Source organism: Phocoena sinus, chromosome 1 (genome assembly GCF_008692025.1).
Source record: "Phocoena sinus isolate mPhoSin1 chromosome 1, mPhoSin1.pri, whole genome shotgun sequence".
Taxonomy (NCBI): Eukaryota; Metazoa; Chordata; class Mammalia; order Artiodactyla; family Phocoenidae; genus Phocoena; species Phocoena sinus.
The window spans coordinates 159,123,013-159,139,940 of NC_045763.1; the positions used below are offsets into that span (position 1 = coordinate 159,123,013).

Consider the following 16,928-nt stretch of genomic DNA (forward strand, 5'->3'; position numbering starts at 1 on the left):
TAGATGAATTTAAAGCGCTTTATTTGTCTCAAGATGAGTTGAATCCCAAGGAGGAGGCAGATCTGGAAGAAGCAGCTGCCGAATATGAAAGAGGACGATATGGCAGTTCCCCATGTGCTCATCCGCCATTTTGTGCCTCTGCGGGTGCTCATCCGCCATTTTGTGCTTCTGCTAAATCAAAAGCTTTAACATGTACTCAGACTTCCGCTTTTATTGCTAGCGCCCCCCCTGGCGCTGCGGTTCGGGAACCGCCAAAGTGTACATTCATACCCAGAGAAGTCTGGTCTCAGGTACCCACAGCTTTTCCGGTGTTTGAAGACCCAGCCACGCGTCAAAGATATTATGAGATGGTGGATTATAAAATACTTAAGGATCTTGCAGAGGCTGCCAGGGGATATTTAAGCAGAAGTTGAATATCCTGCAGCTGAATGCAACCAGAGTGGATCCAGTGACTCTTGGAGAATTTACCGCATGGCTAGCTAGAGCATTTTCCTTTTTTAAGGAATGGGTGGGTGTGGGACTGTTCGCAGCCTGCTGTTTGTTTGGGATAGTGTTGTGTCTCTGGTTGGTCTGTCGTATTCGCATTCGAACCCGGCGAGATAGGATAATGCTCACTCAGGCGCTTGTGGCCATCAGTGAAGGCGAGTCCCCCGCAGCCTGGCTCTCCACCCTAAAAAACATATGATCGCCCTTGCACAGAGGGGCCTTGCCGCCATTGCACCTCTATAGGGGATCGGCCCTAGGGGCTGCCTCTGCACGGAGAGGTCTCGTTACCATTGCACCTCCATGAGGAGCCCATGCCACATGAAGACAGCCCTTGCACCCTGCAGTTCGATTGCGAGCATTGCACGCAGGAGGGTGTCTGCGAATGCAAGCGGAAACTACCGGTACACCGTGTACATACCCCGGTATGAGCACTGGTACAGGTCAATGTCCGCTGCAATGGTCGAAAAGAAAAAAGGGGGAGATGTAGGGCGCGGCCGGATAGCCATTACGCATGCACTAAGTATGCCGCTAGGGCGTATGCACCTAATATGCTAATCAGGTTTTGAAGCAGTGGCCTATCCAAAGTCCGGCTTGCGAAATGCGATCAGGTTTTGAAGCAGTGGCCTATCCAAAGTCCGGCTTGCGAAATGCGATAACCATACGGACGAATCAGGGACTTACACGAGTCCTTAAGCCCTTATATAAGCAGACAGGCTCGAGCGTACGGGGTCTTCCTTCCATCCGCCCGAAACCAAGCTGTACTCCAATAAAGTGTGATGCGAGAAGAATCTAGCGTGTGGTGATTCGTCATTCTGCTGGTCAGAAGCGGCTCGCCGCATAGGAGGACACCTACCTAAGGAGACAAAAGACCTCTATGCAGAAAATTATAAGACACTGATGAAAGAAATTGAATATGATACATAAGGCACTGGTGAAAGAAATTAAATATGATACAAACAGATGGAGAGATATACCATGTTCTTGGATTGGAAGAATCAACATTGTGAAAATGACTATACTACCCAAAACAATATACAAATTCATTGCAACACCCATCAAATTACCTATGGCATTTTTCACAGAGCTAGAACAAAAAATTTCACAATTTGTATGGAAACACAAAAGACCCCCAAGAGCCAAAGCAATCTTGAGAAATAAAAATGGAGTTGAGGAATCTGGCTCCCTGACTTCAGACTATACTACAAAGCTACAGTAATCAAGAAAGTATGGTACTGGCACAAAAAGAGAAATATAGATCAATGGAACAGAGTAGAAAGCCCAGAGATAAACCCACACACAAATGGTCACCTTATCTTTGATAAAGAAGGCAAGAATATAGAATGGAGCAAAGACAGCCTCTTCAATAAGTGATGCTGGGAAAACTGGACAGCTACATGTAAAAGAATGAAATTGGAACACTCCCTAACACCATACACAAAAATAAACTCAAAATGGATTCAAGACCTAAATATAAGGCCAGACACTAGTAAACTCTTAGTGGAAAACATAGTCAGAACACTCTATGACATTAATCACAGCAAGATCCTGTTTGACCCACCTCCTAGAAAAATGGAAATAAAAACAAAAATAAACAAATGGGACCTACTGAACCTTAAAAGCTTTTGCACAGCAAGGGAAACCATAAACAAGATGAAAAGACAACACTCATAATGGGAGAAAATATTTGCAAATGAAGCAACTGACAAAGAATTAATCTCCAAAATATACAAGCAGCTCATGCTGCTCAATATAAAAAAAACCCAACAACCCAATCCAAAAGTGGGCAGAAGACCCAAATAGACATTTCTCCAAAGAAGATATACAGATTGTCAACAAACACATGAAAGGATGTTCAACATCACTAATCATTAGAGAAATTCAAATCAAAACTGCAATGAGGTATCACCTCACACCAGTCAGATTGGCTGTCATCAAAAAATCTACAAACAATAAATGCTGGAAAGGGTGTGGAGAAAAGGGAACCCTCTTGCACTGTTGGTAGGAATGTAAATTGATACAGCCACTATGGAGGACAGTGTGGAGGTTCCTTAGAAAACTAAAAATATAACTACCATATGACCCAGCAATCCCACTTCTGGGCATTTACCCTGAGAAAACCATAATTCAAAAAAAGTCATGTACCACAATGTTCATTGTAGCACTATTTGCAATAACCAGGACATGGAAGCAACGTAAGTGTCCGTCGACAGATGTATGGGTAAAGAAGACATGGCACATATATACAATGGAATATTACTCAGCCATAAAAAGAAACGAAATTGAGTTATTTGTATATGTACATACAGAGTAAAGTAAGTCAGAAAGAGAAAAAGAGATACCATATGCTAACACATATATATGGAATGTAAAAGAAAAAAAATGTTCTGATGAACGTAGGGGCTGGACAGGAATAAAGATGCAGACGTAGAGAATGGACTTGAGGACATGGGGAGGGGGACGTGTAAGCTGGGCAAAGTGAGAGAACAGCATTGACATATATACACTACCAACTGTAAAATAGATAGCTAGTGAGAAGCAGCTGCATAGCACACAGAGATCAGCTCGGTGCTTTGTGACCACCTAGAGGGGTAGGAAAGGGAGTGTAGGAGGGAGATGCAAGAGAGAGGGTATATGGTGATGTATGCATACATATAGCTGATTCACTTTGTTATACAGCAGCAACTAACACAACAATGTAAAGCAGTTATACTCCAATAAAGATGTTAAAATAAATAAATAAATAAAATTTAAAAACTAAGTGTATTTATTTAACAGCCTCCATAATATCAGTTTATTCAGATTGTGCATAGTGTTTTCAACATGTTGGAAATTATGACATTTATCATTCATAAGGTTCTAATAGGGAGGAGGCTATATAGTAGGAAAAAAACCAAAGCTGAATCTTGAAAATGTGGTAAATTTATAAATATAAACAATGTCTTAACTAAAATAATAAATTCAGTATATCATGATGTAATTTCTGAATAATTTTGGCTCTGAAAAGATTAAAAAGAGGAATTTTTTTTTTTTTTTTTTACAGAATTCCATAATACTTAGCAAACAGCTGGCCACTTTGGGACAGAAGCCTGCCATATATACAGTTCTGAGGAGAAAAGTTTATTTTCCACATAGAAAAATGAAGAATGGGTATTTAATTTTCAAATTTCAGATATAAAATTTATGTTTAAAATTAAGTAAATTAATTATCAGAAACTTCAAGAAATTTAAAAACCCTAGTAGAATTTCATGGAGTATCTTATATGTAATTTCCAAGAAGCTTCTTTGAACACATTGAAATTGTGATAATCAGAACTCGTTACCAACTCAGAAAATACCAGTCACACTCCAGTAGTTTCACAATTTGTATTAATAGCTAAAGGTCAATGCAAGAGTCTCATTCAGGATGGTGGCAAATCCTAGCAATATCTCAAAATGTTTCCTGCTGGTTCTTTAAAGTGAGCCACAGTGATATGACTGATATCACAATCATTACCACCATCAGTGCACAGGTTTTTGTGCTCTCACACACACACTCACACACCCCTGAGAAGTAAAATCTGTTACTGTTAAAGTTAGTAGGTGATCATGGGGTTAAGACAAACATTTTTAAAATTTTTATTTTATTGAAGTATAGTTGATTTACAATGTTGTGCTAATTTCTACATATAGCAAAGTGATTCAGTTATACATATACATATATACATTCTTTTTTATATCCTTTTCCATTATGGTTTATCACAGGATATTGAATATAGTTCCCTGTGCTACACAGCAGGACCTTGTTTTTTATCCATCATATATATAATAGTTTGCATATGCTAATCCCAATCTCCCAATCCATCCCTCCCCCACTCCCCCTCTCCCTTGGCAACCACAAGTCTGTTCTCTATGTCTGTGAGTCTGTTTCTGTTTTGTAGATAAGTTCATTTGTGTCATATTTTAGATTCCACATATAAGTGATATCATATGGTATTTGTCTTTCTCTTTCTGATTTCCTTCACTTAGTATGATAATCTCTATGTCCATCCATGTAGCTGCAAATGGCATTGTTTCATTCTTTTTTATGGCTGTGTAATATTTCATTGATTATAAATACCACATCTTCTTATCCATTCATCTGTCAATGGACACTTAGGTTGTTTCCGTGTCTTGGCTATTATAAATAATGCTGCAGTGAACATTGGGGTGCATGAATCTTTTCAAATTATAGTTTTGTCCAGATATATGCCCAGCAGTAGGATTGCAGTGTCATATAGCAACTCTATTTTTAGTTTTCTGAGGAACCTCCATACTGCTTTCCATAGTGGCTGCACCAATTTACATTCCCACCAACAGTGCAGGAAGGTTCCCTTTTCTTCACATCCTCTCCAGCATTTATTATTTGTAGACTTTTTAATGATGGCCATTCTGACTGGTGTGAGGTGGTACCTCATTATAGTTTTGATTTGCATTTCTCTAATGATTAGTGATGATGAGCATCTTTTCATGTGCCTGTTGGCCATCTGTATATCTTCCTTGGAGAAATGTTTATTTAGATCTTCTGACCATTTTTCAATTGTTTTGTTTTTTTTTTTTTTGGTATTGAGTTATATGAGCTGTTTGTATATTTTGCACATTGATCCCTTGTAAGTCACATCATTTGCAAATATTTTCTCCCAGTCCGTAAGTTGTCTTTTCATTTTGTTTATGGTTTCCTTTACTATACAAAAGCTTGTAAGTTTGATTAGGTCCCATTTGTTTATTTTTGCTTTTATTTCTATTACCTTGGGAAACTAACCTAAGAAAACATCGGTACAATTTATGTCAGAGAATGTTTTGCCTATGTTCTCATCTAAGAGTTTTATGATGTCATATCTTATATTTAAGTCTTCAAGCCATTTTGAGTTTATTTTTATGTATGGTGTGAGGATTTGTTTTAACTTCATTGATTTACATATGGCAAGACAGGCTTTCTTAATCTATTGAGCACCTAGGCACAGGGCAAGGTGCTTGTAACTATAAGATACAATACTTGCAGTCATTGACGTTATAGTTTAGTGGGGGAGACAAGTAAACAAATAGATGCTATGATAGAAGTGAGCCCAGGGTGAAGTGAAATATATAGATGGTACAGCAACTAAGGCTTCGAGTGTGCACTAACTAAGCCTCAGGGAGGACGTTCCTAAAGAGGTGACATCTGCACTATTGAAAAGAAATAAAAGTGAGCCAATTGGAGGAAGCTTTCAAAGAGCAGGGCAACACATAACAGGGCCTTCAAACAGAGACCTAAGAAAGCAGATGCATTCTAGGAGATGCAAAGAAGTTCAATTCATGGTTAAAGTAGGTGCCATTTAGAGAGATAAAATATTAATCTGGAGCTGAAATTCCTGCTGATCTTATAAAACTTTGGGTGTTAGGGCGGGAGGAGAAGCAGTTGCTATAAAACCAAGCCAAAGGCCTTGTCTCATTTAGCAGGTAGGTAAGAAGGTTATTGGTACCATTTGTTTCTTCTCTATTTTTAATGGCTTTATTGAGATATAATTCATATACTACACAATTCACCCTTTTAAAGTGTACAATTCAATGATTTTTAGGATATTCACAGAGTTGTGCAACCACTATCTAATTCTAGAACATCTTTATCAACCCAAAAAGAATCCCTATTCCCTCCTCCCCCAGCCCTTAACACTGCTAATCTATTTTCTTTCTCTGTGGTTTGCTTATTCTGGATTGTTTCATATCAAGAGGATCATACAATATATGTTCTTTTGTGACTGGCTTCTTTCTGTTAGCATAATGTTTCTAAGGTTCATCCATGTTGTAGCATATATCAGTACAGTTGACCCTTGAACAACAAGGGTTTAAACTACACAGGTCCACTTATACACAGATCTTTTTTTTCAATACATATGTACTACAGTACTACACAATCTACAGTTGGTTGAATCCACGGATGTGGAACTAAGTGTATGGAGAGCCAACTGTAAAATTATACACAGACTTTTGACTGTTGGAGGAGGTGGGTGGTAGAGGAGGCAGCACCCTGACCCCTGCATTGTGCAAAGGCCAAATGTATTTCATTTCTTTTTATTGCCAAGTAATATTCCATTTTATAGGTATACCAACGTTTCATTTATTCATTCTTTAGTTTCTGAACATTTCAGTTGCTTCCGCTTTGGTTCTATTATGAATAGTGCTGCTATGAACATTTATATACAAGTTTTGTGTGGACATTTTTCATTTCTCTTGCATGTATACCTAAGAGTGAAATTTCTGGGTCATATGGTGTCTAATTTCACTTCTTTGTGGTCAGAGAAAATACTTTATATGATTTCAATCCTTTTAAATATATTGAGGTTTATTTATGGCCTTACATGTGGTCTGTCCTGGAGAACTTTCCATGTACACTTATGAAGAATTTGTAGTTTTCTGTTGTTGGGTGGAGTGTTCTATAGACGTCTGTTAGGTCTAGCTGGCTTATAGTGTTATTCATGTCTTCTGTTTCCTTGTTGATCTTCTGCTGGTTGTTTTACCCATATTGAAAGTGGTATATCAAAGTCTACAACTATTATTGTTGAATTATTTCTTTCTCCCTTTTATCTGTCAGGTTTTGCGTCACGTATTTTATGTCTCTGTTGTCAGATGAATACATTTATAATCACTATACTTCCCTGATGGACAGACCATTCAACATTATAAAATGTCCCTCTTTATTTTTGGAACTTTTAATTTTGTTTTAAAATGTATTTTGTCTGATATTAGTATATCCACTCCTTTGCACGATATATTTTTCTCATCCTTTTTTTCCCAACCTATTTGTATTTTAGAATCTAAAATGCATCTCCTATAGGCAGCATATAGTTGGATCTTCTTTTGTTACCTAGTCTCTGACATTTCACTGGTCTGTTTAGTCCTCTCACATTTAAGGTTATTACTGACATAGTTGGATTTATGTCTGTCATCTTCTTTTCATTTAATATATTTCTTATGTCTTTTTTTCATGTATTCCTCCTCTACTGTTTTCTTTAGTATTATTTTCAGTGTGTTAACAATTTAATTACATTAATTTTTTTCACTATATTGTTTGAAATATTTTCTTAGTTTTTCATCTAGGGCAGGCCATATACATATATATATCATATATATATATATTATCAGAATCTAATTCAGATTTATGCTAACTTAATTCCAGTGAGATATAGGAAAGCATTCCTATTTCCTCCCCCAACTGGCCTTGTTTGCCACTATTGTTATGCATATTATTATATCTATATATGCTATAAACCCAATGACACGTTGTTATAACTATTAGCTTGAGTAATATTATACCTTTTAAAGAAGCTGGGGGAAGAAAGGAGAGCCAGTATACATGTATAGAACTTGTATTAACTTCCTTATTTACCATATCTGGTCTTATTCATTTGTTCCTATGGATTTGAGTTATCATCTGTTGTCATTTCCTTTCTCCAATATAGCTGTGTTCCCATCCCTCTCTATAATCTTATTATTAGCAAATATATTATATTTTTATGTTATTAGCCCAACAATACAATTAAACACATGTTGCTTTATAAAATTGCTTTTAAAATCAGTTAAGAGAAAAACGGAGAAACATACATTTATACTCTTTTTTTTTGGCTGTGTTGGGTCTTCATTGCTGCGCATGGCTTTCTCTAGTTGCGGCGAGTGGGGGCTACTGTTTGTTGTGGTGTGTCGGTTTCTCATCATGGTGGCTTCTCATTGCAGAGCACGGGCTCTAGGTGCATGGGCTTCAGTAGTTGTGGTGCATGGGCTCAGCAGTTGTGGCTCGTTGTCTGTAGAGTGCAGGCTCAGTAGTTATGGTGCACAGACTTAGTTGCTCTGCAGCATGTGGGATCTTCCCAGACCAGGGCTGGAACCCATGTCTCCTGCACTGGCAGGCGGATTCTCAACCACTGTGCCACCAGGGAAGCCCCATTTATACTCTTTTATAATTGTATAATTACCTTTACCATTGTTTTTTGTGTTTTTTTAAATGTGGATTTGAATTACTGTGTGCTGTGTCTTGCTTTCAACCTGAAGAACTTCCTTTAGTAGTTCTTAAAACGCAGATTTTCTATGACAAGTTCTCTTCTCTTTGTGTATCTGGAAAAGTCTTACTTTCTACTTCATTTTTGAAAAGTAGTTTTGCTGGATATAGAATTTCTGTTGAGTTTTTTTCTCTCCACACTTTAAATATGTGATTCCACTGCCTCTGCCCTCCATTATTTCTTATAAGAAGTCAGCTTTTAATTTGGTGTGTGTGTATGTGTGTGTCTGTGTGTGTGTGTGTGTGTGTGTGTTGAGTGAGGGGGTGTTCCTTCTTTGTAATGTGTTGATTTTCTCCTGCTGTTTTTGAGATTTTCCTTTACTTTGGCTTTCAACATTTTTGCTATGGTGTTAAGTGTGTGGATCTCTTTGTATTGATCCTAGCTGGAGTTTTTTGAGCTCCTTAAATATATAGATTGATTTTCATAATTTGGGAAGTTTTCAGCTATTGTTCAAATTTTTCCCTCATTTTTTTCTCTCCTTTTCTTCTGACACTCCAGCTACACATATGTTGATGCAGTTAATGATGTCACACATTTCACTGAGGTTCTACACATTTTTCTTTACTTTTTTTCTCTCTCTTTCTTCTTTGGATTGCATAATCTCAATTATCCTACAAGTTCAGTAGTTCTTTCTTCTGACATTTCAAATCTACTGTTTAGTCCCTCTAGTGGATTGTTATTTTTTGTTTCCTTGCTTATTTGTTTAGTGATTGACTGGACTATTTTAGTGAAGTTTATTTCCCCCACAATATGAAGCCTCTGAGGTCATCTCTCAAAAGGCACAGTCTTGGGCATGCACATGACCAACCTTGTTGTTTTATATTTAAAAATATTACCCAGTAAACTCATTCCTTCAAAAACTAAATTACAAAGAAAAAAAAAGAGAGAGTTGGTGGAGGAACCTATAAATTAAAAGATATTTAACTTAAATACTGTCTGGATATTTAGATATTCAGGAACTACTGTTAAAATATTGTGTGATGACTGTCATGTCACTTGTTTTTTAGAAAGATTTTTTCTTTTAAAGATATATAAAATTGAAATGGTAATAAAATTAATCTTCTTCTTCAAGACATCAAGCCCAGATGGTTTTGTGAGCAAATTCTCCTAAGGCTATTGGCATAAAATAATAATCTCTATATTATTCAAACTATATAACATATGTTTAAGAATATGGAAATCTTTTCAATTCATTATGTAAGGCCAGCATAGTTCAAATATAAAAAATTGGGCAGACAGAGCTCAAGAATATGTTAATTTTTCTTTTAATATAGATGCATTGTTACTATATTAAAATCAACACCACTTTATTTTTCAACATGACTTTAAAACTTCTAGAGTGTGGTTACATATGCAAAGATGTTTCAACATTAGGAAATTAATGTAATTTACTATAGTAATAGATTAAAGGGAAAAAATGACATAATTGTTTACAATAGGTATGAAAAGAGTTTTTGATAAAATCTAACATGCATTTTTGACTTTATAAATGGTTAATAAGTTGGAATTAGGAGAAAATTTGCTTAACTTAAAACAAATATACATATCAGAGACTAAGTTAATTGATAAAACATGAATTATTTTCATTACATCATGAAAAATAAAAGCATGCCTATTTTTACTTGTTCTCCCACATTGTATTTATAATCCCAACAAATGTGAGATGACCAAAGGAAGAAGGGTAATAAGAAGAAAAATGTAATAGAGTGAGCAGGAGGAGGAAGGGAAGGAAGAATATTTCTGAAGAGGAGAGGAGGAAGTGAAGAAGAAGATGGAGAAGGAGATTAGGTTTGGGGAGAACATAGGGAAATATTGGGAGTGTGAATTGGTAAAACAGGTAAGTTGAAAAATATAGACTTGTTTAAAATATTTTGGAGGAAGATTGCTGCAGAATGTATATTTTAAATAAATGTAACCTATGACTTAACATTCCCACTTCTAAGAATTTTTTCTATAGAAATACTAGCATGAGTATGTAAAGTATTTGTATATGTATGTTTATTTAAGAATACTTTGTGGTGAATTGTACCAAATATTTAAAGAAGACTTACTACCAATCCTTTTCAAACTCTTCCAAAAAATAGAAGAAGAGGGAAATCTTCCAAACTCATTTTTCAAGGCTAAAATTACCCTGATACAAAAACCAGAAAAGATCACTAAAAGAAAAGAAAACGTCAGGCCAATACCTGATGAATATAAACGTAAAAATTCTCGAGAAAACCAAATTTAACAATACCTTTAAAGGCTCATACACCATGATCAAGTGGGATTCATTTCAGGGATGCAAGGATGGTTCAACACACACAAATCAATCAGTGTAATACACCAGATTAACAAAATGCAGGATAAAAATCATATGTTTATCTCAATAGATACAGAAAGATCATTTGGCAAATTTTATCATCAATTCATGACAAAAACTCTCAAGAAAGTGAGTATAGAGGGAACATACATAATAAAGGTGAGTATAATAAAGGCCATATATGATGAGTCCGCAGTAAACCTTATAATCAATGGCGAAAAGCTGGAAACTTTTTCTCTAAAGTCAGGAACAAGACAAGGAGGCCCTCTCTCACCACTTACATTCAACATAGAACTGGGAGTCCTAGCCAGAGCAATTAGGCAAAAAATAGAATAAAAGGCACCTAAATTGGAAAGGAAGAAGTAAAACTGTCTCTTTTTATAGATGACATGATCTTATGTATACAAAACCCTAAAGACTCCTCCAAAAACTATGAGAACTAATTTAAAAATTCAGTAGATTGCAGGATACAAAATCTATATACAAAACCAGTTGTATTTCTATACACTAACAATGAACTATCAGAAAGAGAAACTCAGAAAACAATCCCATTTACAATTTCATCAAAAGAATAAAATACATAGGATTAAATTTAACCAAAGTGGTAAAAGATCTGTACACTGAAAACTATGAGACATTGATGAAAAAAAAATCAAAGGCATAAATAAATGGAAATATATTACATGCTCATATAGAGAACTAATATTGTTTAAATGTCCATACCATCCAAAGTAATCTACAGATTCAGTGCAATCCCTGTCAAGATTCCATTGACAATTTTTACAGAAATAGAACAAACAATTCTAAAATTTGTATGGAACTGCAAAAGACCTCAAATAACCAAATAATCTTGAGAAATAAGAACAAAGCTGGAAGCATCACACTACCTGACATTACACTGTATTACAAAGATGTAGTAATCAAAACAGTATGGTATGTGCATAAAAACACATAGGTTAATGATACAGAATCAAGAGCCCAGAAATAAACCCATGTATACATGGTCAGTTAATTGATGACAAAAGACCCAAAATATACAATGGAGAAAGGATAGTCTCTTCAATAAATTGTGTTGGGAAACTGCAACATGCAAAAGAATAAACCTGGAAACTTATTCTACATCATACACAAAAATGAACTTGAAATGAGATTAAAGACTTAAATGTGTGACCTGAAACCATAAAACTTGTAGAAGAAAACATAGATGGTAAGCTCCTTGACATCAGTCTTGGCACTGATACTTTGGATCTGACACCAAAAGCCAATTCAACAAATAAAAAGGCAACCTATTGAATGGGTTTAATTGCAAATTAATTGCAAATCATGTATCTGATTGGGGTTAATATCCAAAATATATTAAGAACTCATGCAACTCAATAGCAACAACAACACCAAAATCAGATATAAAATAGAGGAACTAAATGGTCATTTTCCCAAAGAAGACATATAAGTGGCCAACAAATATCTGAAAAGGTGCCTGACATCACTAATCACAAGGAAAATGCAAATCAAAACCACAATGAAATATCACTTCATACCTGTTAGAGTGATCATCATCAAAAAGACAAGAGTTAACAAGTGTTGGCAAGGATGTGGAGAATAGAGAACTCTTGTGCTCTGTTGGTGGGAATGTAAATTGGTACAGCCTTATGGACAACAGTATGGAGCTTTCTCAAAAAATTAAAAATAGAACTACCATATGATCGAGCAATCCCACTTCTGGGTATATCTGTAAAGGAAAGGAAAACAGGATAATGAGATATCTGTATTCCTATGTCTACATCAGCATTGTTCACAGTAGACTATCTCTATAATATGGGATATTATTCAGCCATGATAAAGAAGAAAATCCTGTCATTTGGCAACATGGATGGACTTTGAGGACATTATGCTAAGTGAAATAAGCCAGACAAAGACAAGAGATACTTCATGGTATTAGTTATATGTGGAATATGAAAAAAAAAAAGTCAAACTCAGAGAAACAGTGGTCACTAGGGCTGGAGGGTGAGGGAAATAGGGAGAGGTTGGTAAGAAATGTATGAACTTTCAGTTATAAGATGAATAAAGTCTGAGGCTCTAATGAAAAACGTGGTGACTGTAGTTGATACACTGTATACTTGAAAGTTGCTAAGAGAGTAGAACTTAAATGTTCTCACCAAAAAACAAAGAAAGAAAGATAAATGTGTGAGATGATGGATGTTAATTAACCAGATTGAGTGGGAGGGAATCCTTTCACATTATGTATGTATATCAAGTGATGTACACTTTAAATATCTTACAGTTTTATTTGTCAATTATAGATGAGCAAAGCTGAAATTTTAGAATATTTTGCAAACAAAAAACAAAAGTTGAAATAACTTAAAAACTTATCAGGTGGGAAATCTATTCTGCTGTAAGAAGTTAAGTTTTTGCCTAGCTTTATACTGCTATAAGTCACATTATCCTACTTACAAATATGTTTTTCATGGAGAAATATATTTTCAAACATTTCCTTCTTAAGCTATGTTCCTTATATTAAGAATATTTGCATAGATATTTTTATCCAGTTGGGTTAATTAGAGCTAAAATAATAGTAACATAGTGAGTTAATTATCACCAACAGCAGTGGGTAAAAATCAGTCTCCTAAGATAGACATAACGAGCTAACACAAATTTCCACTATATTCTAATAAATGTATAGTCTCAAGTTTATATTCCAATATCCATAGAACTATTAAATAAAATTTTGAACATCACACAAAAGCTCTTTGCCATTTTTAGGAAGCAAACCTATTCAGAAATTCAACTTTATTATCAAATATTGTCAGGACAAGATGGTGGAGTAGTAAGATGCTGCCTGGTTATGCCTCCTCCCATGGATATGCCAAAATTACAACTACATATAGAGAGACTATCTCTGAGAACAACCTGAAGACTAGCAGAAAAGATATACCACAACTAAAGATAAAAAGGAAAAACCACACTGAGATGGATCGGAGTGGCCAAGACAGTCTAACTGGGACTCACTGCTGGCATTGCAAACCAATGGCAGGAGGGATATCATTGCCTTGGAAGTCCTCCCCTGAGGAGTGAGGGCTCAGCCCCACATCAGGCTCCCCAGCCTGGGTGACCTGCACTGGGAAGATGATTTCCCATAATATCTGGCTTTGAAAACCAGTGGTCTTTATGTCTAGGAGAGCCAGACAGCTGTAAGAAACCAAAAAATCTGCTGTTAAAGGGAGCATACAAATATTCACTCCCTCCAAGTCCCAGCACAGGGGCAGCAGTCTGAAAAGCACCTGGGTCATATGTGAAGGAGATTTATTGACTAATTTTAGGGCATATGCCTCAGGGGCAGAGATCTGTTGGAACTTTCTCTGGGTACTGAGGAGCTGGTGAGCATCAGATTTGTTGTTGTTTGTTTATGGCTCGCCCTCTACCTAACTGTCCCAGTGCTGGCAGGCACCATATCTGACTCTCCCTATTTAAACTATTAATACCGATTGCCCTGTTCTGGGTTCACCTGTGGACCCGATACAGTCAGTGCTACTCCAAAGTGATCCCCGCACCCCACCAGACCCAGCAGTCACCCTCAGCTGTCACTAGAGTCCTCCAAATGGCCCCCTTTACCGCCAGACCCAGCCAGCAGCACAGCCCTTCCAAAGCGGCCTCCCAATACACCAGTTCCAGTGGGTAGCATCCACTAGCACCAGAGCCCCTTCAAAGTGGCCCCCTGCCCCACCACACCTGGCAGCCACCCTCAGTTGGTACTGGAACCTCTCCTAAATGGCCTTCCCACCCCACCAGTTCCAGTGGATGCCTCCAACAAACACCAAAGCCACTCAAAAGCACTTTCCCTACCAGTCCTATTGGGCACCCTCAGCTGCCGCTGGCATTCCCTCAAAGTGATCCCTGCCTCAGAGGCAAGTCTTGCATAGTAGGGCACTTGCAACAGTTGCAACTAGAACTCATAGCCCACTGTACAGAGGCCAGCCCTGAACACTAGCATGCCTGAGGCAAGCATGGTCTTGCCATGAGAGGAGGACATACAGCTTACACAAGGAACACTCCTGGAGTACCTGGCTGTGGCTACCAGGGAGTACCATACTACTGGACCACACAGGACACCTCCTACATAAAGCCACTCTTTTAATACTGGGGAAAGTAGCTAATCTACCTAATACACAGAAACAAACACAAAGAGTTAGGCAAAATGAGACAAAAGAATATGTTCCAAATGAAAGAATTAGAAAAAACCTCAAAAAAAAAAAAAAACAAAAAGAAGTAAATGAAACAGATTAGCAACCATCCAGATAAAGAGTTCAAAGTAATGGTCATAAAAATACTCACCAAACTCAGGAGTGGAATGGAGGAACACAGTGGGAACTACAACAAAGAGATAGAATATATTTTAAAAGGAATCAAAGCTAAAGAATACAATAACCAAAATAAAAAATACACTAGAGAGAACCAATAGCAGATTAGATGATACAGAAAAATGGATCTGGAAGACAGGCTAGTGGAAATTACCCAATCAATACAGCAAAAAGACCAGAAAACTACCAGAGCTCATCAATGAATTCAGTAAAGTGGCAGGATGCAAAATTAATACACAGCAATCTGTTGCATTTATATACACTAACAACAAATTTCAGTAAGAGAGATTAAGGAAACAATCCCATTTGCCATTGCATCAAAAACAATAAAATACCTAGGAATAAACCTACCTAAAGAGGCAAAAGACCTGTACTCTGAAAACTATAAGATGTTGATGAAAGAAATTAAAGATGACACAAACAAATGGAAAGATATACCATGTTCTTGGATTGGAAGAATCAATACTGTTAAAATGACTACAGATTCAGTGCAATCTCTATCAAATTACTAATGGCATTTTTTACAGAACTAGAACAAAGAATTTTAAAATTTGTATGGAAACACAAAAGACCTCAAAAAGCCGAAGCAATCTTGAAAGAGAAAAATGGAGCTGGTGGAATCGGGCTCCCTGACCTCAGACTATACTACAAAGCTACAATCACCAAAACAGTATTGTACTGGCACAAAAACAGACATATAGATCAATGGAAAAGTATAGAAAACCCAGAAATAAACCCATGCACCTATGTCAATTAATCTACAACAAAGGAGGCAAGAATATACAATGTAGAAGAGACCATCTCTTCAACAAGTGGAGCTGTGAAAACTGGACAGCTACAAGTAAAAGAATGAAATTAGAACATTCTCTAACACCATACACAAAAATACTCAAAATGGATTAAAGGCCTAAACGTAAGACTGGATGCTATAAAATTCCTAGAGGAAAACATAGGCAGAACACTCTTTGACATAAATCACAGCAATATTTTGGGGGGTCCATCTCCCAGAGTAATGGAAATAAAAGCAAAAATAAACAAATGGGACCTAATGAAACTTAAAAGCTTTTGCACAGCAAAGGAAACCATAAACAAAATGAAAGGACAACCTACTGAATGGGAGAAAATGATGCAACTGAAAAGAGATTTATTTCCAAAATATACAAGCAGCTCATACAACTCAATAACAAAGCAAAATAAGCAAACAAAAACGACCCAATCAAAAAATGGGCAGAAGATCTAAATAGACATTTCTCCAAAGAAGACATAAGGATGGCCGACAAGCACATGAAAAGATGCTCAACCTTGCTAATTATTAGAGAAATGCAAATCAAAACTACAATGAGTTATCACGTCACTCCACTAAGAATGGCCATCATCAAAAAGTCTACAAATAATAAATGCTGTAGAGGGTGTGGAGAAAAAGGAACCCTCCTACACTGTTGGTAGGAATATAAATTGGTATAGCCACTATGGAGAACAGTATGGTAGTTCCTTAAAAATCTAAAAATAGACTTACAGTATGATCCTGCAATCCCACTGTTGAGTATACATCTGGAGAAAACTATAATTTGAAAGGGTACATGTACCTCAATGTTCATAGCAGCACTATTTAGCCAAGACATGGAAGCAACCTATATGTTCATCTACACGTGAATGGATAAAGAAGATGTGACATATATATACAATGGAATTTTACTTGGCCTTAAAAAAGAATGAAGTAATGCCATTTGCAGCAAC

General features: G+C 36.5%; 1 protein-coding gene across 1 annotated transcript in view; it reads left to right on the forward strand.

Annotated features, from left to right (window-relative positions):
- The window catches only part of CATSPERE (catsper channel auxiliary subunit epsilon), a 261,504-nt gene that overhangs the window by 90,063 nt on the left and 154,513 nt on the right, over nt 1–16,928 (forward strand). The window contains exon 8 of the mRNA XM_032606338.1: nt 3,527–3,633. Within this exon, the coding sequence (XP_032462229.1) occupies nt 3,527–3,633 (107 nt within the window). The remainder of the gene's footprint in view (nt 1–3,526; nt 3,634–16,928) is intronic.